General features: G+C 50.7%; 7 protein-coding genes across 7 annotated transcripts; 3 read left to right on the plus strand and 4 right to left on the minus strand.

Annotated features, from left to right (window-relative positions):
- Positions 1-34: 34 nt before the first annotated feature.
- PV10_00906 (guanine nucleotide-binding protein subunit alpha) lies at positions 35-3095 on the minus strand. The gene is made up of 6 exons (XM_016365043.1): positions 2418-3095; positions 2111-2310; positions 1718-2060; positions 1251-1663; positions 1043-1186; positions 35-992 (listed from the first exon to the last, which is right to left on the minus strand). Exons 2-6 carry the CDS (start codon positions 2226-2228, stop codon positions 949-951), a joined length of 1062 nt encoding a protein of 353 aa, XP_016228692.1. The 5' UTR covers positions 2229-2310; positions 2418-3095; the 3' UTR covers positions 35-948.
- Positions 3096-6480: 3385 nt separating this feature from the next.
- On the plus strand, positions 6481-8061 carry PV10_00907 (uncharacterized protein). The gene is made up of 2 exons (XM_016365044.1): positions 6481-6728; positions 6783-8061. The coding sequence occupies exons 1-2, from the start codon at positions 6680-6682 to the stop codon at positions 7481-7483; spliced, it is 750 nt and encodes a 249-aa protein (XP_016228693.1). The 5' UTR covers positions 6481-6679; the 3' UTR covers positions 7484-8061.
- A 543-nt stretch (positions 8062-8604) lies between these two features.
- Positions 8605-11098, plus strand: PV10_00908 (uncharacterized protein; the record flags this gene model as incomplete). The annotated part of the gene is made up of 6 exons (XM_016365045.1): positions 8605-9004; positions 9063-9302; positions 9356-9429; positions 9482-9763; positions 9838-10512; positions 10624-11098. The coding sequence occupies 6 exons, from the start codon at positions 8605-8607 to the stop codon at positions 10906-10908; spliced, it is 1956 nt and encodes a 651-aa protein (XP_016228694.1). The 3' UTR covers positions 10909-11098.
- Positions 11099-11109: 11 nt separating this feature from the next.
- On the minus strand, positions 11110-14086 carry PV10_00909 (glutamate-cysteine ligase). Its single transcript, XM_016365046.1, has 5 exons — positions 13558-14086; positions 13436-13508; positions 13312-13377; positions 13116-13261; positions 11110-13063 (listed from the first exon to the last, which is right to left on the minus strand). The coding sequence occupies exons 1-5, from the start codon at positions 13566-13568 to the stop codon at positions 11290-11292; spliced, it is 2070 nt and encodes a 689-aa protein (XP_016228695.1). The 5' UTR covers positions 13569-14086; the 3' UTR covers positions 11110-11289.
- Positions 14087-14429: 343 nt separating this feature from the next.
- PV10_00910 (uncharacterized protein) lies at positions 14430-15530 on the minus strand. The gene is made up of 3 exons (XM_016365047.1): positions 15389-15530; positions 15159-15292; positions 14430-15068 (listed from the first exon to the last, which is right to left on the minus strand). The coding sequence occupies exons 1-3, from the start codon at positions 15435-15437 to the stop codon at positions 14964-14966; spliced, it is 288 nt and encodes a 95-aa protein (XP_016228696.1). The 5' UTR covers positions 15438-15530; the 3' UTR covers positions 14430-14963.
- A 205-nt stretch (positions 15531-15735) lies between these two features.
- PV10_00911 (uncharacterized protein) lies at positions 15736-16657 on the plus strand. The gene is made up of 2 exons (XM_016365048.1): positions 15736-16059; positions 16164-16657. The coding sequence occupies exons 1-2, from the start codon at positions 16036-16038 to the stop codon at positions 16518-16520; spliced, it is 381 nt and encodes a 126-aa protein (XP_016228697.1). The 5' UTR covers positions 15736-16035; the 3' UTR covers positions 16521-16657.
- Positions 16582-18482, minus strand: PV10_00912 (uncharacterized protein). The gene is made up of 2 exons (XM_016365049.1): positions 18077-18482; positions 16582-18023 (listed from the first exon to the last, which is right to left on the minus strand). The coding sequence occupies exons 1-2, from the start codon at positions 18177-18179 to the stop codon at positions 16762-16764; spliced, it is 1365 nt and encodes a 454-aa protein (XP_016228698.1). The 5' UTR covers positions 18180-18482; the 3' UTR covers positions 16582-16761.
- Positions 18483-19641: the final 1159 nt, after the last annotated feature.

Genomic DNA, 19641 nt, shown 5'->3' on the forward strand with positions numbered 1-19641 from the left:
AACACGTCTATATCTGAAGGCACTCAAGAGAGTTCCGAGAAGCAGCGCTTTTGATTATCGATACTCTTGTTCAATCGTTCGAGTGATATACATACGTACACGGCGGCCACCAGAATACCTCACTGTAAATTGCCTCGCTCTGTCTGGTCCTCGTCTCGTCTCGTCTCTTCTCCCACCCTCTCCATTCCTGGACACAACTTTTCGTCTACAAATCATCTGCAGGAGTCTCGCTTCCTAGCCGCATGTAGGCTAGGCTGTCCTTCACCCATCCCCATCCTGTCGTTATTCTCAGTCGGGTGAATACGCACCTCATCGAACGTCCATCCAACGAGACTTCGCCCTTGCTCCACCCGTGTCTGCTGTCGTATCACAGACGTGCACCCCCTCAAGAAACGGACCATCGTGGCAACATCCTCCATGCCCATGACTCCCCTCAACTCCTCTCCTATCCTGCTATTCTGCAAAAAGAAAGTTTCAACGAAGAAAGATAAATGAAATACCAGCAAGAGCACCTTCGTCCTATATGATGTGGCCGCACACGAGCTGAAAGAAATCCTGGAGCTAGCCAGGCGACGGTGGTGACGTGGCGACGACGACAGGGGGATGCGTGCTGGTTTGGCACCTTGGCTATCGGCGGCAATAGTCTCAACAAAGGCAAATCAAAACTCCCGGCACGGAAAGGTGAATGCTTGCGAAAACTCAGAGTCCGGAGCAGCTGAGCTCGAGAGTAGTAATTGTTGGCAATATCCACTCGCACGACGAGCAGACGTAGTTCAAGATGGTGGATGCCTAGAGTCAAATCAGGGCTGAATAGTGGTGAAGTGTCGGTGCAAAAAGACATCGAGTTTGAGGTGAAAGGATATAAGAACGTGTCGTGAACGCCAAAAGTGTATGCAGTCGTGAACATCGGAGTTTGGAGGAAGAAAGGTCTGGGAAGAGTCCATGTCATCATATTAAACCGCACATCCTCAAGTTCTCCTGGATGATGATGTCTGCAAGTTTGTTAGAGTCAGAAACTCGAGGTAGGAAGATCAAAACTCACCATTGACGGCGCCCATGACGAATCTGATCTGAGTAGTGTCGGTGGCGCATGTGAAGTGAGTATATATTTGTTTGGTCTCAGCTTGATTGAGCGAGACGAATCTGTTGAGGATGTAATCACAAGCCGCGGCATAATCTGGGCCACCTAGTTTAAGTCCAGTCAGTATTTATATTTCGGAACGAAGCAATAGTTTGTAGCAAAAACTCACCCTCATAATCAGGGAAGTAATTTTGCATTGGGCTCACGGGGAGCTTCTCCTTGAATCGATCGATTTTGTTCAGGAATAAGATGATGCTGGTCTTGATGAACCATCTCGAGTTGCAAATGCTGTCAAAGAGGGTGAGGGCCTCCTGCATTCGGTTGACCGTTTCGTCTTCGAAAAGCAACTGGTCGTATTCTGAAATGGCGACAAGGAAGAGGATTGTGGTGACGTTTTCGAAGCAGTGAATCCATTTCTTTCTTTCTGATCTTTGTCCACCAACGTCAAACATACGATAGGTCAGGTCTTGGATGATGAAGGTTGTTTCGGTAATACCGGTGGTTTTGACTCGAGATCGAAGAACATCTTGATCGCTGGGCATATAGTCGTGAGCAGCGATACGATCAATGGAATCAAAGTAGCTAGAAAGCAAGATTAGAATGGAGAGAAAAGCGTGGATGTTTAAGGCAACTCACTATCGAGCCGAATCATTAAGTTGGTACTCGCGCGACCGTTTGAAGCATTCCTGAACACCGACATCTTGCCACAGTGCTTTGATTGCAGCGCCAACCTCGGGGGGCAAGCTATCTCCTTCGATTTGGGGCGGTTGCATGAAAATTGTTTGAACATGGTACTCGGCTCGCTGATCGTCCAGAGGCAATTCCAGGGACTCCATGGCCTCCAAGATGACGCGCATGGATTGGACGGTGTTGGAGAAGATGATCTCCTTGAAAGATTCGCGTTCATCTCGTGAGTAACCTCCTTCGTGGATAAGCTTCATCTGCTTAAGGATGGTAGATTTTCCCGACTCGCCGGCCCCTGAAGACGGTCAGATCAAACTCGTGACGATATGGATGGGACTGACGTACCAAGTAGAAGCATCTTGATCTCATTGCGTTGGGCCATTTTATCGCGCTTGAGCTGGTTGTCGATTTCATCGTTTCTTGCCTTGCCGGCGGAGTCTTCTTTGCTCGCACCGCACCCCATGATGTCAATTGTCTAGATGTATGCAAGCGGCAGTGAAGGGTTCAGAATGGAGCTCGTCAATATCAAGGGAGGAGGCCCGGAACTGCAAGCAGGAATTAGTTTCGACCAGATTGTGTGGGAACAGGACTGTGCAGGGGGGAGCATTCAAAGGCCGATTGGCGATGGAGGAGAAAGGGTTCAGAAACTTACATTTCTGAACGCAGATGTTATTTTCGGACGGCAGCCGCAAGAATAAACGAATGAACAAGCGCTGCCAGAAGGAAGTGAGGTGACGGTGGGTGAGGTTGGTGGCAGGGTGGGTGTTGGATGTAGATGTGGAGTGGTTTGGTGTAGAAATGATGAAGACGAAAGGAGCGCAGGTATGAAGCTGGCAGGCGGAAGATTGGAGGTTGAGGGCGGATCTGCAGAGGTGTGGACGAGGTACGGAAGAGATGGCGTCGATCACCGATGTCTGGCACTGGCACTGGCACTGGCAGTAGGCTGGCACGCTGGTACGTTAGCTGGCCTGGAAGTGGTGGTCCGTAGTATTGGAGTAGTGTACTTTTTTAGTAGGAGGAGGTGCGGTCAGGTAAACCAGTGTGCAATCAGTGGGTGCGGGCACTGGCGTTGGCGGATAGCGGATGGCAGGTAGGAGGGTGGACGGGGCAGGCTAGGAAATGCACCCAGTTCCTCCAAGACAAGACGATCGGACCAACGTGATTGGTAATGGCGTGCGAGTCTACCAATGGTGCACAGTGCGTCAAAATACAAATGACGAGACTGGCGGCCAGATCGCAAACAAATGAATATAGTATCTGACCTGCGGCGTGGGTGCTGTTGTGGCTGATTGCAGATCAGACAGAGGTGGAATCGAAAGCGAAAACGAGACGATGCCCGAGTGTGATGGATGGCGAGTTTGGATCGACATGTAAGGAGTTTTCAAGGGCCGAGAGCTAGATACAACCGTGCCGTGCGTGCCTGGGCGTGCTGGGACACGATGGGCCTTCGAGTCAAGCGGCCTATGTAGAGTTTGGCTCTGACACTTAGGCCAGTCACGGACTGATTGTTACTCCGGACTTTGGCTGAGATAGGTCCAAAACGAGGCAGGGGGCATAACCTGAGCAACCCAAAGGGGGGGTTGTCCTGCAACTTCGCGTTACGGGGATCCAGGGTTGACCTTGAAGAATTGCACTAAACTCGGGGTGGTCAAGGTCCCCCAGATCAGAGATGTCGAGCGTCGGGTTGGACCTTGAAATCCACCAAGAGCCCCCGGGTCATGCTGTGATGGGATATGGCGTTGGGCCAGGTGGGGGTGAAACGAGCGCCACCGTCCATCGCCCGAGGAGGCCAACTTTTAAAAGTGGAATCTAATATGCACGCCGCACAATGGAAGCCGGAAAGGCTCACGGCCAATTCAGGAACAGAGCAATCAGAATTTCCAATAGGTGCAACTCCTGGGTGCCCTCTTGCTAGTGGGAGAGCAAGCCTCAAGCTCCGGCCTACTGGCGTGAAGCCAGTGAAGCCAGGTGACTGGCCGACCAACTCTAAAAGGACTGGACAAAGACAAATACGCGAAGCCTGGTGGTTGGACCTACTGCATTACAATCTACAAAGTACGTGAGAGCTGCCTTTCGGGTGGGGAGGCATAGTGGGTGATGAGTGGGTGAGTGGGTTTGACTTGATTGTTGCCCACAGACCAAGGCGGCACGGGAAGAGTGACCAAGTGACATTATCCATTATCCTCGAAGCTTATGGCCAATATCAGCAGTAAGTCTGCGGAAACGATATGAGTCGTCTGCATCGTTGACTCTGCATAGAAGACTTGGACAAGATTGGTTTGGTCCATGAGGATTGTCGCTTGTTCGCCTACGAGTAGAGGCTACGGTTAGGTATGACAAAGTACAGTACTCCGTAGACGCACCTGTAGGCAGAGGCGACATGGACACTTCGGGGTCGGTAAAAACCCAGCCAGGAACGCCAGGGCCAAGGGGGCCGAGGGGCTGAGGGGGCTTCTCGTTGCCCTCGATGCTTCCCTGCAAAGTTGGTCCCCTTGGCCGCACTACTTATCATATTCGCAGACAATTCTAGCCTTCTAGCGTTCTAGGGCAGACCTTCTGACGATAGTCCAAGCGAGTCTACTGTACTCCGTACGCAGACTTGGAAACAGGGTACTGCCAGTAATAATTTTTGATCACATCCCCATACTTATCCTGTCAGTGGCTGTCCTGTAGCCTGAGGGTCTCTCGGGCCTCCTCGGCCCCCTGTTGGGTGGATTCTCGAGCCCGAAGAGCCCAGGACGTCCTTGGCCTAAGGTAACATAGTCAAACATTTGGACCCTTGATGTCGTTTTGAATACTCGGCAATGCGACCCTCATGACACAGGACCAGAGGTGTGCTGATATGCCGTAGTGGTGTAAACTCACACAATTGTACATATGGTACGACTACTAAGTCCACCACGCCCTTTTACTAGGGCAATTGACTAGATAAATTACCTCCAACCTCACCGAGCCAGTTGCAGAAGATAAGCATCAAGCCATCGCGACGGTCGCGCCATCGACGATGACCAAGTCGTTGGGACCTGCATTGACAACCAGGTCTCGCCTGAATCAAGGAGAACTCTCGGTCAATGGAAGTAATAGATGACGCCGCTCTTCCAGATATGTGTCTTCCTTTGGTAGAGGGACGGCTTCCCTCCATATAGAACGTGGACAAACAATTCTCAAATTTCTTTCTAGACGAGGATCATGGATACAATCTTGCAAATTAATGGAACAAACCTCGGGAGCTTGCGACACGAGTCTCGGGTAACTAACTATTTGGTTAGCAATTACGCATAGTGGGGTGGTTCTACAGGGGGTTTGCGTTTGTCTTTCGGCGTCTTTCGCTTCGCCTCGAATGATGTTTGCCCATGGCCAGGTTATCATCCATCGAAGCACTACTTAGGGCTCGAAATGACCATATTGTGTCTATCCTCATTATCCTACTAATCTATATGTAAGCACTTGGAAGTTGGGCTACCTACAGTCACTTGGGGGCACTTTCAACCAGGGATAGCGTGGCTCCAACTACTATTCTCAGAGACAAGAATATCATAGTAGCGAGACACTGGAAATTAGTCTCGAAACACTACAAGGACCTCGAGGGAACAGAATTACCACAAGGGTTCTAGAAACCCTGCATTTTCCATCGCGTAACCCGCTCTGCAAATTTACATTGCGCATGCATGCGTTCCATGGTTCACATCTTTTATCCCCTGTGTTCTGTTCATGTTTGATCTGTGCAGTGGCCTAATATAAGAGATTTTCATCGGAGACCATCCACTCAGTCTCATATATCTTGGCAGATGTATTGTGATCTTGATCGCAGTGAATCAGCCCAACTGATGTGCTGGTAAGCCTTTGTCTGCACGCGACACCGCCAGGCGTCAAGCATGCTTTAGGTTTTACAATCCGGCAAAGGTGAGTTTTGGGGTTGACAACAAGATCCAAGCCACCCATAGTCTGTCGAGTGTGCTGCCTCATTTCTGGGCTTTTGATACTTGTGATTGAGCCTGTCACAAATGATGGCTGCCCCATCTGTCGCTATTCAGCTCCATTCATAGCGTCGATATTGGTAAGCCCACGTCATCTACCTAGTAAGCTCTCCAATACTTATTTGTTGTTGCAAAGGCTATCATATTTCAAGTATAGCATCGAAAAAGTGTAGAATAGGTGTGGTATTGCTTAGAGACCACCTTTTCCCAAAACGGTTCTGCCGCTGAAAAAGCCAAACTGGATTCCAATAATTAATTGCACAAACTCTGATCTAGATTCCGGCTAACGATGTAGAGTTTCATTGCAGCTATATTGAAGAATGTTGATGATGGTCTTCATGATGGATTGAGCGAGACCCAAGGGCATTTTGGACCTTATAGAATGCCCTGCCATGTCTGGACAGGCCGGGACAGCGAACCTTGGCTAAGCTTGTTGAGGAAATCAGTGGTGGCCTTCCAGTAATTGAAAGTCCTTCGACATTTAGGTGGAGCATTTCTACACGCATCAAGTATGCATATCCGTTAGCACATCAACCCCTGTCAAGCTGATCTGATCCCGCTTGACGGATCTCACTCGGTACGTGGCCGTGGTGGCCAACCCCAGTTGTAGCCACAGTCCCCGGAGGGGCCCTTGGGCCTTCGCCTGGAGGCTGGAGCTGCCGCCTGCGCCGCCCAAAGGCCCCTCGACAAAGGTGTCTGCGCCTGATTCTTTCTACACCCATGCTCTCAGTGACAACACGGACAAGCACTCCACTTCGACACATCAGATTCTGGCCCGGAACGCATACACGATAGTCACTGCAGTTCAAGTGTCAAATCTCTTCAACTAGCTTTATTTCTGCGCCGGCCTCAGACACTAGCAGAATTCAATCACTTTGCTCGACCGCGCCTACCGACCTTTTGCGGAAGCACCTACAACGCCATCCTCCTCATAACCATGTCGTACGAAATGTCTAACAAAGGCCCTACGCGGGTTGGGGAAAGAGGTATGTGCCCAGACGCTTCTGAGTTTTGTCCTCGTGCCTGACCTGTCCGTGAAGCATTCAACCACAATCAATCACAAAGCGCCGAACAAGAGTACGATCGGCTGCGCGACCTCGCACGTCAAGAGGCCGACAAGCGCTCGTCATGCTTTGCCAGATCACAGCAGGCATACGCCAGCGGGGATGGAGCTGCGGCTCATGCCCTGTCACAAGAAGGAAAGAACCATGGTGCAAAGATGGAGCAATACAACAAGCAGGCCTCCGAGTTCATCTTCCGAGAAAACAACGCCGAGGGCAGAGTGCCGCCGGACACGATTGATTTACATGGTCAGTTTGTTGAGGAGGCTGAAGACATCTTGGAAGAGCGCATCCGCTATGCGCAATCGCATGGCCAGACACATCTGCGTGTCATTGTCGGCAAGGGCAACCATAGCCCTGGGCACGTTCAAAAGATCAAACCTCGAGTCGAGCAGGTCTGTCGGGAGCTTGGGCTACAGTATCAAACTGAACCCAACGAAGGACGGATCTTGATCAATCTGACTGGAGGTGCCGTGGACATGAACCATGCCAACAACAACAACTGGGCACCCAACCAACAACAAGGCTCCTACCAACAAGGCTACGGCCAGCAACCTCATCAACAGCAACAGCAACAGCAACAGCAACAACAAGGAGGCCAGAATGGAGACATCGAAAAGATGGTCCGAAAGTTCCTTCCCAGAATCCTGAGAAAGTTGTTGAGAATATTTTGCAAATGAAATTTGCACTTTGGATGATATCAAATGTGGAGTTCTAAGTGAGGATCGAACGGCATTTTCTCACCCTCGGCTGTTGAAATTGTCCACGCCCAAAAGCAATCAACTCACCTTCTCTCGGTAGCCCTTTGGCGTACTTGGCCGGACTTGATGAGCTGGATATCGCAACAATAATCGCCCTGAACATGAATTCCTGACCCAGAAATGGTGGTGTTGGCGAGAATCCAGTCTCCGCCCGGCCAAGAAGAAAATCCCATTCAAGCGACTGATAAGAATGAATTGACATTGGCCTCGTGCTAACGACGCATCAAGTCTATGCCGACGGCCAACCAGCAAGAATACTAGACTCCAACTGCCCAACGCGCAACGCTTTGGACCCCGTTATCTAGACCGCTTTACTTTATATCATGTTGGGCTTAATGCAATGCACATGCCTGGCATACCAACACACAAGCACGCGACAAAAGGTTGCACACATTTCGCATATTGCGAGCAACCCTATTTGTTCTGCATACTTGGCTAGATAGCACTCCAAGTTCAGTTCCAGTAAAGGGTGGCCCGAGAGCCCGAGGGCTCCTCGGACGTGGTGCGTACACCTACTATCCCGCCCCCGAAGCCTCGAACGAATATAAAACCCTGTGGACACATTCACGTTATATGTACTACGTCCATCTCCTTCTCGAGTTGGCAGGAACATCGTCTTGCGTCAGGTGAAATTTCTCAAGCAAAAGGAGGACGCAAATTTGTCTCGACTTTATTTCTTTTGATCATTCACGATTCTCCGTCGCTTGAGCCGTGGACCCTGCGGCCTGCCCAGACTCCAACATTCCTTGACATCAAGCCTTTACGAATCAAGACTCAAGACACCGCCAACCCAAGGAATACCAACCACGCAGGTCCGTAGTCTTGTGTTAGTCAAGTCGCGCTTATCAACCTCCACCCCGCCGCTCTGGGCATTACTGGGCATTCCTGGCCGTGTTGCTCATCGCTTCTTCCACCGATAACGATCGAGGCAAACGGCCAGTCTCCATGTACTGCCTCCTCTCCCAGCACGTTAGCGAACGAGATGTAGCGGCCATCAGGGAGGTTGCTTTTGGCTTGCCTGCAACATAAAAGCGCTCCCAATGTCCTCCTCAACCGACACAATTCCCCCGACATTCGACATAGAACTCGCCAACATAGCTTCCTCTTCATCGGCGCGACCTGCGCTTTTTGATTCCGAAGATCGAGAGCCCTTACTTCCTCGACCAACTATCCCGCCTCAGTCTGCTCTTTTGGATCTTGAAGAGCCTTGTTTGAGTGACCTAGCCTTTGCCTGGATCTTCTCTCTGTTGCCTCTTCGTCTCCAGGAACAGTTTATTGCAATTATGGCTCGCTTCAGAGGAAGCAAGGCTTCCCGCCTGCTCGACAAGCTACAGACCGAGTCTGAGCCAGGCCTCACCAATGCACAGCTCATGCTGACCAACTTGGATTTGAAGCCTGTCGAACCTGAGCGACGACAATGGGGTCCCTGGAACTTTGTCGGTATGCTCCCTCCCAACTCATTCTTCACCTTGACCATCTTCCTAACATTGACCTCCAGGTTTCTGGATTGCTGACTCGTTCAATATCAACACTTGGATGATTGCTGCGTCTATGATCAGCGGTGGTGGTCTGGCGTGGTGGCATGCCTGGTTGTGTGTCTGGATTGGCTACTTCATTGCTGCCATGTTCATTTGTTTGACCGGTCGCATCGGTGCCGTCTACCATATCTCCTTTCCCGTTGTCGCTCGTTCTTCGTTCGGCATCTGGGGTTCGTTGTGGCCCGTCTTCAACCGAGCAGGTGAATTTCCGACCCCTTGTTCTCGAGACCTTCTCGTGCTAATCTCATCTCAGCCATGGCATGCATTTGGTATGGTGTTCAGGCTTACATTGGCGGTCAATGCGTGACCTTGATGATCAGGGCAATCGTAAGTGCATCTCAAACAGCACCTACCGAGCATCGCTCATACCAATCCTTAGTGGCCTTCCTTCAATGACATTCCCAACGGTATCGAAGGCTCAGGCACCACCACAAGAGACTTTGTCGGATTTTTTCTGTTCAGTTTGGGATCTCTCCCAGCTATCTGGTTCCCCGTGCACAAGATCCGTCATCTTTTTACTGCAAAGGCCTACTTTGTTCCAGTGGCTGGCATAGCCTTCTTCATCTGGGCGGTTGTCCGTGCCAAAGGCATTGGCCCGATTGTTCGACAACCCGCAGAAGCCTCAGGATCTAGGCTGGCATGGGGTTGGATCTCTGGCATTGTAAGTAACCCCCAAAATTTCTCAGAGTCCTGAACCAATCTTCCATGCTCAATGGCTGACTCACTTCTGCCCAGATGTCTTCCATTGCCAACTTCGCGACACTCATCGTCAACGACCCGGATTTCAGTCGTTTTGCAGCCAAGCCACGAGATGCCTTGTGGTCTCAGCTCTTCACCATCCCCAGCGGCTTCGCTGTGACATCCTTCATCGGCATCATAGTTTCTTCATCCTCCATGGTCATCTACGGCACCGCCATCTGGAACCCTCTGGACCTACTATCCCAGTTCCTGCTCGACAATGCCAACAGCGGTGAACGATTCGGCGTTTTCGTCATTGCTGCGGCTTTCGTTCTCGCTCAGTTGGGAACCAACATTGCCGCCAACAGTGTTTCCGCCGGAACTGACTTGACTGCTCTGTTTCCTCGATTCATAAACATCCGTCGTGGTGGATATATCTGCGCCTTGGTCGGTTTCTGTATGTGTCCCTGGAACCTGCTGAGTTCGTCCAACAACTTTACCACATACCTTTCGGCCTATTCAGTCTTTCTGTCCTCGATTGCTGGCGTCCTTATCTGCGACTACTACTTCGTCCGCAAGGGTTACTTGGTTTTGAAGGACCTGTATTCTGCCCGCAAGGACGGCCCATACTACTACTTCCACGGTTGGTCCTGGCGCGGTTACGCTGCCTATATCTCAGGCATCTCCATCAATATCGTCGGCTTCGTCGATGCTATTGGAACCAACGGTCCTGTAAGTACTCCATCTTCCGCAACTCCCTTTTCACCCCACATCATTCTCCATGCGTCACTACAGAAATCCCCACAAGAGACTATTCACTAACGCATTTTTTGTTCGACCTAGATGCCCATGGGCGCAGTCTACCTCTACCGCTTCAACTTCTTCACCGGCTTCATCGTCAGCAGCGGTGTTTACTATCTCCTTTCGAGAGTCAAGCCCCTACCAGCCACCAGCGGTGTCTGGTTGGAGAAGCCCGACGAGGCCGATCGCCAGTTTTCTGTTGTTTACACCGATGCCGAAGGATACGATGAGGAAAGATCTGGTGGTACTGATGTCGTCTATGGCAAAGATGATGGCGCCCCAGAGAAGTCGGCTGTGTATGTCAACAAGGCTGATGGAGATAGATGAGTTAACTTATATCAAGTGAGAGTGGCAAGGTCAGTCAGTCAAGGGAATTCGGACTAGGGCCTGACGCAAAGCAACGCAGCTGAGGATGTTGATTTTGATGACGACGATGATGATAATACCCTGGGAGGAAACGTATGCAAGACGTGCTCAATTTCGTAGACGTTTAGTTTTTCGGTACCAACAATTTAACAGAAATACCTAAGAAGGGGGCCCTATCAAGGTGTCCTCGTGTTTTCATTGATTCGAATATGCGCCATGGTCTATTGGCCGCCAGCAACGGTGACGATAATCTAGATCAGACACATTCGACGCCACTAAATACTGGCAAGCCCTTGATGTATCTTGCGGGCGAAAGTGGATGTCAACAGGAGATCCTAGAGATCACTCGTCTAAGCCCCTTGGCCGTTCTTTGGCTGTAAACATCTGCCAGCCAGCACCCTTGCCCGCGGGCTGACCTTCGCACTTGCCCACGGCTTCTACCTCCTTGAACAAATCATAAACAATGTTCGGTTCGACCGCGCTATCCCCTTTGTAGTCCGCATGAGACCTCACAAACTCGCGAATCCACTTGGCACCGGTCCAGAGCCTGCCGTCCGCCCGTCGCCGAATCAGGTCAAGATAACGTGCAAGTTCGCAGCGAGTGGCAACGTCAATATTCACGCTGTCGAGATACGATTCCACCAGAGGAATAAGGCCAGGGAAGGCGTCCGAGTCCTCGGATTTGACCCCGTTGATGATCTCGTCAATGGTCATGAGAGTATATTCGTCTTCGACAGGACAAGGAGACTGCGAACGACTCGACTGAGTTTGCGGGGTTGGGTCGTCCGTAGTTTCGGCCTTCATGTTCTCCGAAGACGTTGACGAGTTTCCAACCCCATTCAGCGTTGGCGATGGCTTCCGACGTGGGAATGGGTCCTTTCGGAACCAAAATTTGGACGTCATCACGGCGTCGCGGGTATGCGCAGTCTCCATGTTTTCCGTGGTCCGTGGAATGGGAATGTAGAAGTTTAGATCGAACGATAGAATGGCTCTCGTAATCAAAACAATGAATATGCTGAATGCTGCGTTTTCAAAATCTGTGATTTGAATTTCCATAGATCGAAATTCAACACGCCACCCAATATCGGCATCAGGTGGTGGTGGTTTGAATCGCATATGCTGCCAATTTGTGCTTTGGATATTTTCAAAATGGTTGGAGCCCTCAGGGTCCAGAGTTTTCAGGTCTTCGGAAAAGATCACGATTGGATCTCGGATGAATAAATGTGCAAAATGGGTAGCGAGACGCTCGTCCATACCCCCATCGAGTAGTTTCTGTTTCAGGGCCTCGTCCACGATTAGATCTGGGTCAAGGTATTCAGGCCTCAGCCGTGAGTCTTCCGCGATATAGGTACTATTGCTGGCATAGCGTGATTTGGGGATCCGCCATCGATCATTGTGTAACGGCGTTTCTCCAAGTTCTTCACGGGTGCGGTCATCGACTGCACGTGAGATTTGATTCCACCTCACATCGGTGTCAACGAGGAAACCTTTGTATATGGGAGTCGCAGCGGTCAATGCCAACAGGATTGGCCCCAGTGGTGACAGTTGATCGTACAGTGTGCGACCCTCTCGTATATTCTTGGCTTGGAAGGTGATTTGAAGGCAACAGCTACCCATTCCAAACGCCATGGCATCCATGTAGACATGGTCTTGCTTGGCCGCACCGTTACGAACATCATCGTCTTCAGGCCAATTGTGGAGGTCGTAGTTCACTGTCGGATCCTGGAAAGGAGATGGCGTGGCTTTGTCTTTGAAGACGGGGACGTTGAGCTCCACCTTGCGACCTCTTCGCGAACGAATGTTAGCAGCAAGGGTTGGGAAACGAATGTGTGGATTGGCGATTTCGTCCGGAACGAACTGAGATCGTAAAGCTGGCCCCGAAGGAGGATAGTACGGTGTAATGAAATCTTCCCGGCATCCAAGCCGTGGGAAAGTGGTCAAGGTGATGGGGAACTGGTCTGGATCCATATGCTCTTTGGCGATGACTCGACGCCGTCTCATATCGGACTCGACATCGAGCAAATCCTTGAAGCCAATACCCCATGGTTTCCCAGGGGTTGCCTCGAGCATGAATCTACCAAACTCTGGATGAAATGTTGGCAGTGTACCACGTTTACTATATAGAGAGTGAGTGAATGTGGAAGGCTACACAGAGTGAAACTTCTTACTTGGTCGTGTCCTGCAAATCTGGGACTACCGGGTCCTTTTTGGCAAGCTGCTCATCCCGAGCAAGAGCTTCGAGGACATCGGCTTGACATAAAGACAGACGAACCTTTTTCTGCTCGTCGTCGATCGCGACCACGAGATACTCGATCTATTGCGTCGTCAATAATGGCATGTTCAGGGGATCGAGAGGAGACATACCTCATCACCCCATAGGAGAGCATCACGCTCCTTGACCTTGGCCTTGCGCCAGATGTTGAGCAATTGCTAGATAGAAATGAATATGAATTTTCGGCATGATTTGACAGTGTCTATTTCGACATACCTCTATTCCCCATTCACGGACTTTGTTAGCCTGTAGCTTGGCCTCCGGCCAGTCGAGAGCCGTGCCCAGTGCTCTGTCAATGGGTGAGTAAAGTGCAAAGGGACTGTGCCAAGAACACGTACAATAGTCCCATGGTCGATGCGACTCAACGAGTGTAGAAAGATTAGTTGTGAGAAGATGGCAAAACTCCTTGCCTAGTTAGAAGGGCAACTGGAGACTTCCATCCGGTGGATTGCGTTCCACTGATAGAAGGGTGGAGACTGGATCAAGGCGACAGCACCAACATGTCCAAGAATGACTGATCAACGTGTAGGAGTGACGGTCTGAGTAATCGAGAGTCCGGTGGACGTCCTTCGAGACGGTATACTGCTGACAACGACGCAACACCAGTGTGAGCCTGGTGGATGGGGGATTTTCCTTCGCGGGGTATCGTTTGGGACGGATTAACCTCGGAATCAGCGAAGATCTTTTGCGTGACCCAAATCGTGAATGACACTTGAATGTGGCGATGACTCGCTTTTTGAAAGAATGATTCGAGGAAAATGTAGCTGAAGATCCAGTCAGATTATCTCGTCAATTAGCATCTAATAAGGCAGGAGGGACTCGTCAAGAAAAGCAGCAGGAAAGAACAAATTGCCGGATCGCGAAAAGGGTAGGTCCGAGTGCCAAATTCCGAACCAATCGACCGTCTCTGCTACTTCCTTCTCGGGAGTTTTTTTTCTTGTCGCTGGTTTTACGTTCTCGAATTTACAATTAGTCATCCACCTTGTCACTGGGCGTGCTCCTTGTTTGATCCCACACGGGAAATGAGTTAAGGGAACAAGATGGTGTTTGTGGCTGCAGAGTTGAATGTGACACCAATTAGATGTTCAATCACTTTATATGTATAGATTTATGTTATCTCACACATGGAGTGCACCATCACACCAAAATCGGGAAATCTGTCTAGATGGGATGTCGTTCTGCACCCTTCGAGTCGCTTAAATCCGAATCATAGTTGGCTATTCAAAATCACATCATTTACGCCAGTCCTGCCAGGCGGATTAGCGAGCGTGGGGGATCATTTGTTATAGGGCAAGCGGAACGGCACGCCGCCTTCTCTCGAAGACTTGCATATGCGTCGACATGAAATCCTTCCTCATTCCCAACGACCCCAGTACATGTGACAGTCTCAAATGGTCATTTGGAAGAGAAGTTGGGTAGTGTCCTAGCTAGGCAATCATTCCACGCCATGGGCTGTGCAACGCTAGAACCGCTTCCACGGTCTACTGTTGAGACCAGTTGGATTGAAGCCAACATGTTCTGAAATCGGGTCAATTTGAGTATTCAATCACTCACTGAAACTGCACTCATCTCTATGAAGCAGCTTCGTGGCTTGATGCCTTTCCTCTCATGCTTGTCCCTAGGCCGGATTCCCAATTGATAATAACGCCAGTCGAAGAGATGCTTCTAATGAGCTCCCACATTTCATCCTATATACAGTGATAAGCTGGAGAGACCATCACACCCTCCACTTTTGCTACTCAACCTATGCTGCTGCCTCATTGTTCGCTGCCTTGCGTAGTTCCTCCATTTTGGCGACTCGTTTCTTGAATTCCTCGTACTGGCATTTTTCATAGGCATGTCTCTCGTTCTGTCATTTAAGAGCCGATCGGCCCCAGAAAGTCAGCCCCTGACACATTTTCGTCTCCAATCAACCAACGACCCGAACCCCCAAACTCACCTCACACTTCCAGATCGCAAAGAAGGTATCGTGTCGGCATTTGTTCAGAGGAATGAGGAGGCCGGCGCAGTTATCGCGGTACGCTAGAGGTACTCTCGCCTCGGACATTGCTTCTCGGGAGGCTGGGGCGCCAGCTGCATGGGTTCTGGTTAGTTGGGAATTCTTGATGTGGTGGGAAGCTCTCTCGTCTTCCCCGGCGGGTCGAAGACGAGGTGCAATAGGGTTCGTACAAGTCTGGCCCAGGCCAACGGCCTCTTTCACACTCTCTGCAATCGTCATAACTGAGAGGTAGCTCTATGTCGAGAAGAGCCGCGCCAATAAGAAGGTGGTCAATGGTCAACTGCAGAGGGCGCGGGCATCTGAGAGTGACTGCGGAAGTCGAGCTGCAAGACGGGGTCGAAGCATAGCTCTTGGATGTGCAATTTTGCATTTTGAACTACTGCGGAGTTTGGCATCACATCCGTAGTCTGATATTGACACGTGACCCGGCGCACTTTACGCGCTGGTCGATTCTGGTGCATCCATCGAACGCGATGCCGTTGCTGTCAATATGACCAATCAACATGCCCTGGTGAACCTTGCCTCACCGAACTTTCCAATGAGACCACACGACAACACGGTTTAGTGACTCTTTCTGTGTCATTGGAGAGGTATTAAAGTTGTCCTTGAGATGACAAACAACTTCCCATGTTTTCTTCAACTTGACGCTTTGTTGACCAGAACGCAATATACCCAACCTTCTGTCCAAATCTACTGAAATCTCTCGGTTCAAGGCAATCATCTCCTAAGTCACGGTATAAGAACACAGACGAAAGGCCGATTGATTACACAAAGAAGTCGGTATCCGTCTCGACTATCAAGGAGGCTTTGTTGCGACATGGCGGTGACTGAGTTCCAGGAAGTATGCATCTCCTTCTACCCTCTATGAAAGAATGATCTATCCAATAACCTGGTGCTGTTGCATTTACGCGTTCTAAACATCACTGACAAGCATCGCTATCACAGAGAGTCTATGCACATCTCCTTGCCATCCCCGCGGGTAAAGTCACGACATACGCAAACCTGGCGAGGGCACTGAATTCGTCACCCCGTGCCGTCGGTGGGGCGCTGAGATGCAATCCATTTGCTCCAGAGGTGCCTTGCCACAGGGTCATAGCCAGCGACGGCTTTGTTGGCGGGTTTAAAGGTGATTGGGAAAAGGCCCCTTCTGGCATCAACCAGACCATGAAGCTTCGATTGCTGAATGACGAGGGGGTTCACTTTACCCCAGAAGGGAAATTGATTGTAAATAACGACGTTTGGTTTGATGGACCCTGGAAAATCAAAGGCCAAAAACTTCCGACCCGCAAAGAGGGACCGTAAAGGGTTTATGTTGCAAAGCAAGTACAAAATTTATACCAAGAATTCTTATTCCCGCAACAAATGGCCTTCTGATTCAAAATACTTCCAAGAAGAGATACCAGCGTTGCAAGACTCTATACAAACAAAATGACATTGACAACTCCATGGCCCATGGCACTGTGTAACAGCCAATGTCCCTTTTCCTCGTCCGTCAAATGCTGCACATTTTCTATGAGCTCAAATTGCCCTCATATGATCCCATCTACAACAAAGAAGATCCCAGCAAAGAGGAAAGTACCACGATGGCGCCGCAAATGATGGGAGCAACAGACCGAGAAGTGAGCAAAGACGTGGCAGCACTCTCTGAGCCACTTTCACCACCAGAGGTGCTGGAGCCACCACCGGCTGAGCCAGTTCTTGTGGCTTCTCCACTGCCCGCAGTGGCGGTTCCAGTCGAAGCACCACCAGCAAAGTGAGAGCCTGAGCCGCTCAAGCCAGGGCCATCACCAGCGCCTTCGTCCATGTACCGCAGGGCTCCTTGAGGAATAGCGGGGAGAGAGTCAGACCGGACAAGCCAGTTGGGGTCGTTGAAGGGGGGACATTCCGAGACAGCGGTTTGGGAGTCGTAGCCACCATCACCAGGAGGATCCGATGTTGCGGCCATGGCATCGGCCAGAACCTGGAAATCTTCAAGCTCCTCGAGTTCACCGTTGGGACCGAGCTCGACCAAACCATAGTCGTTGGGCTCTTGGGTATACTCGTAGGCAAGACCACCAGAGTAGACTCCAGTCATGTTGGTGTGGTAGAGAGAGGTAACCTCACCCCAATCACGAGTATTGGTGTTGCAACCATACTCGGAGAGGAAGATGGGCAGCCCGTAGCCCGTGAAGTTCTGGACTTTTTGATCCCAGCCAGCGGTGATGAAATCAGATGGTGAGCACCAAGAGTAATCGTTGAAGGCAAAGAAGTCAGAACGCTCATCTTCAGTGCCGCAGTTCATGTACTGGGCAGTCTCCATGCGGTTCTCGCCAACATCAGCGGCCGAGTAGCCGACAGGAATTGAACGATAGCCCCGGTTCCGGATGTATTGTCGGATATCACGAGTGACCGCCTTGATATAAGGGGCGGTGTTGGATGTCTCGGGATCGTTGATGACTTCGTTTCCAGAGAAGAAAAGCAGCGTGTTGTCATACTCCTGGAAGACATCGATGGTAGCGAAGATGTTTTGCAGGTAGACGGCATTGTACGATGGATGAGGATCGGCACGATTGATGGAATACAATGGGGTGTTCACATCGAGGGCGAGGTAGATGCCAGCATCTGCCAAAGCTTCCATGCACTCGTCATGGTTTGCCGTGTTATCCACCGTGTAGACACGGATGGTGTTGAGACCCAATCTCTTGAAGTTTTCCACGTCCCGCAAACATCCAGCGGTATCAGCGATTGGGTCCGAAACATTGGAGGCGCCACCAGGTTGGTATGCGACACCCCGCATGTAGAAACGCTCGTCACCTCGCCAGAAAGCTAATCATGGGTTAGCCATGCCCCGTTGGTGAGCACCATGGGTGACCACCTACCGTTGCCTCTGATTGTGACTGGTTCAATTTCTCTCTTCTTGAGTCGGCCCGCCGCAGCAGCAGTGACGCTTAAAGCGGCGGAGGCCAAAACTGCAGTACGCATGATGATGGCGCTGACAGTATAGTTTTGTCTGATATAGGCGGAATTTGAGATTTCTCGGTTGCAGAAACGAAAGACAACCAAGTCAAGATGCGTCGAGACCCGAGAGAGTGAGGAATCTCGACCGAAGGAGAATATTAAAAGCAAGGTAAGTGCTGGGTGCACGTACGGCTATAGAAGGAGCAGGCAAGGGAAGGAAGCCCTTGTTGTCTGTCCGAATAACAAATTGATGGAAATGAAAAAAGAGGGCAGATGTGAGGAAAGAGAGGACAAGATATGGAATCTACTGAGTTGCAGTGTTCTATGTATCCCAATTCAAAATCCATCCTCGATGGACACAAGCATTTGGCATTTGTACGTGTGTATGGGATCTGTGGGTACATAGAGTTCAGATGTCGACTTGGCCGGCTGGGCTGCGATAGACATTAGGCCGTCGCAAGGCATGGCATGACAGGGGCGAAGGGTGCTCTTGACCAGATCTGTAAGGGATGATAGACTGTTGGGCGTTTCCCGCGGGCTTGGTACCTGTGGCACGCTGCGAAGAGTCCAAGATAGACTCCGTCATGAGCCTGGTAGATTTCCCAGTAAAGCGGGTTTCTAGGCTGGGCAAGCCCCGACAGTCCACACATCAATGTCCACCAACTGGCCGAGGGGGCCTCCCCCAGGTGTCAAGCCTCGCCGGCATCGAGCTACCCTGTAGACCATTGCCAACATCCGCCGCCAGAGACGCATTTGCCTCCAGAACTGTTGACTCTCTGTCGGTGGCGGGCGTGCCAATGTATCTCGGAACCTACGCGTAAGAACAGTGTGGGACTCGATTGGTACAGGTTTCGCATGGATATTTAGCGATGGTGCACCTCCGGGTCTGTGCCATCAGGTCTTCATATGTGTACCTACACCTATGAGTACCTAGTATGTACGGAGTATGTAACTCCTGAGTATGTGGACGTGTCACGGACGCTTGGGCACTCTCGTCATCACCGGCTGGTTATTATTATGAGGCTTGACGTCTCGCTAGGGAAGCCCGCGTCTCCCCCACGAGCCTCATGCAATCCGCTAATCCATGATTACCTACTCCGTAGGTACTCTTGCGGTGCGATGTCATCGATTTCCTCGGGTCATTGGGAGCTTTGCTTCAACTAGTAAAATTATTCTAGGGGTTGTTGAATCAACACGCGTCAGTGTCAATTCTTGTACGGTTACTGGGCGCTGCTCAGCAAATCTCCAAACCTGGTCTTGCCGAGCAGACTCGTGGCAATATCAAAGTCTGTGGTAGACTCCTCTCCCCAAGACTGTACAGCCACGATTGCGGTCCGTCAATTTCCCAGGCTCAGGAGATTTTCTTGGGGGGTCGCAACAGACCCAGAGGAGATGTAGTCCAACAAGACATGCCACGCAAATCCAAGACGATCATTTCTTGTCCTTTTCTTGGGGCCTACACTCCCTATCCTTGAAGGGTCTCGGC

This window comes from Exophiala mesophila, assembly GCF_000836275.1.
Source record: "Exophiala mesophila strain CBS 40295 unplaced genomic scaffold supercont1.1, whole genome shotgun sequence".
Lineage (NCBI taxonomy): Eukaryota > Fungi > Ascomycota > Eurotiomycetes > Chaetothyriales > Herpotrichiellaceae > Exophiala > Exophiala mesophila.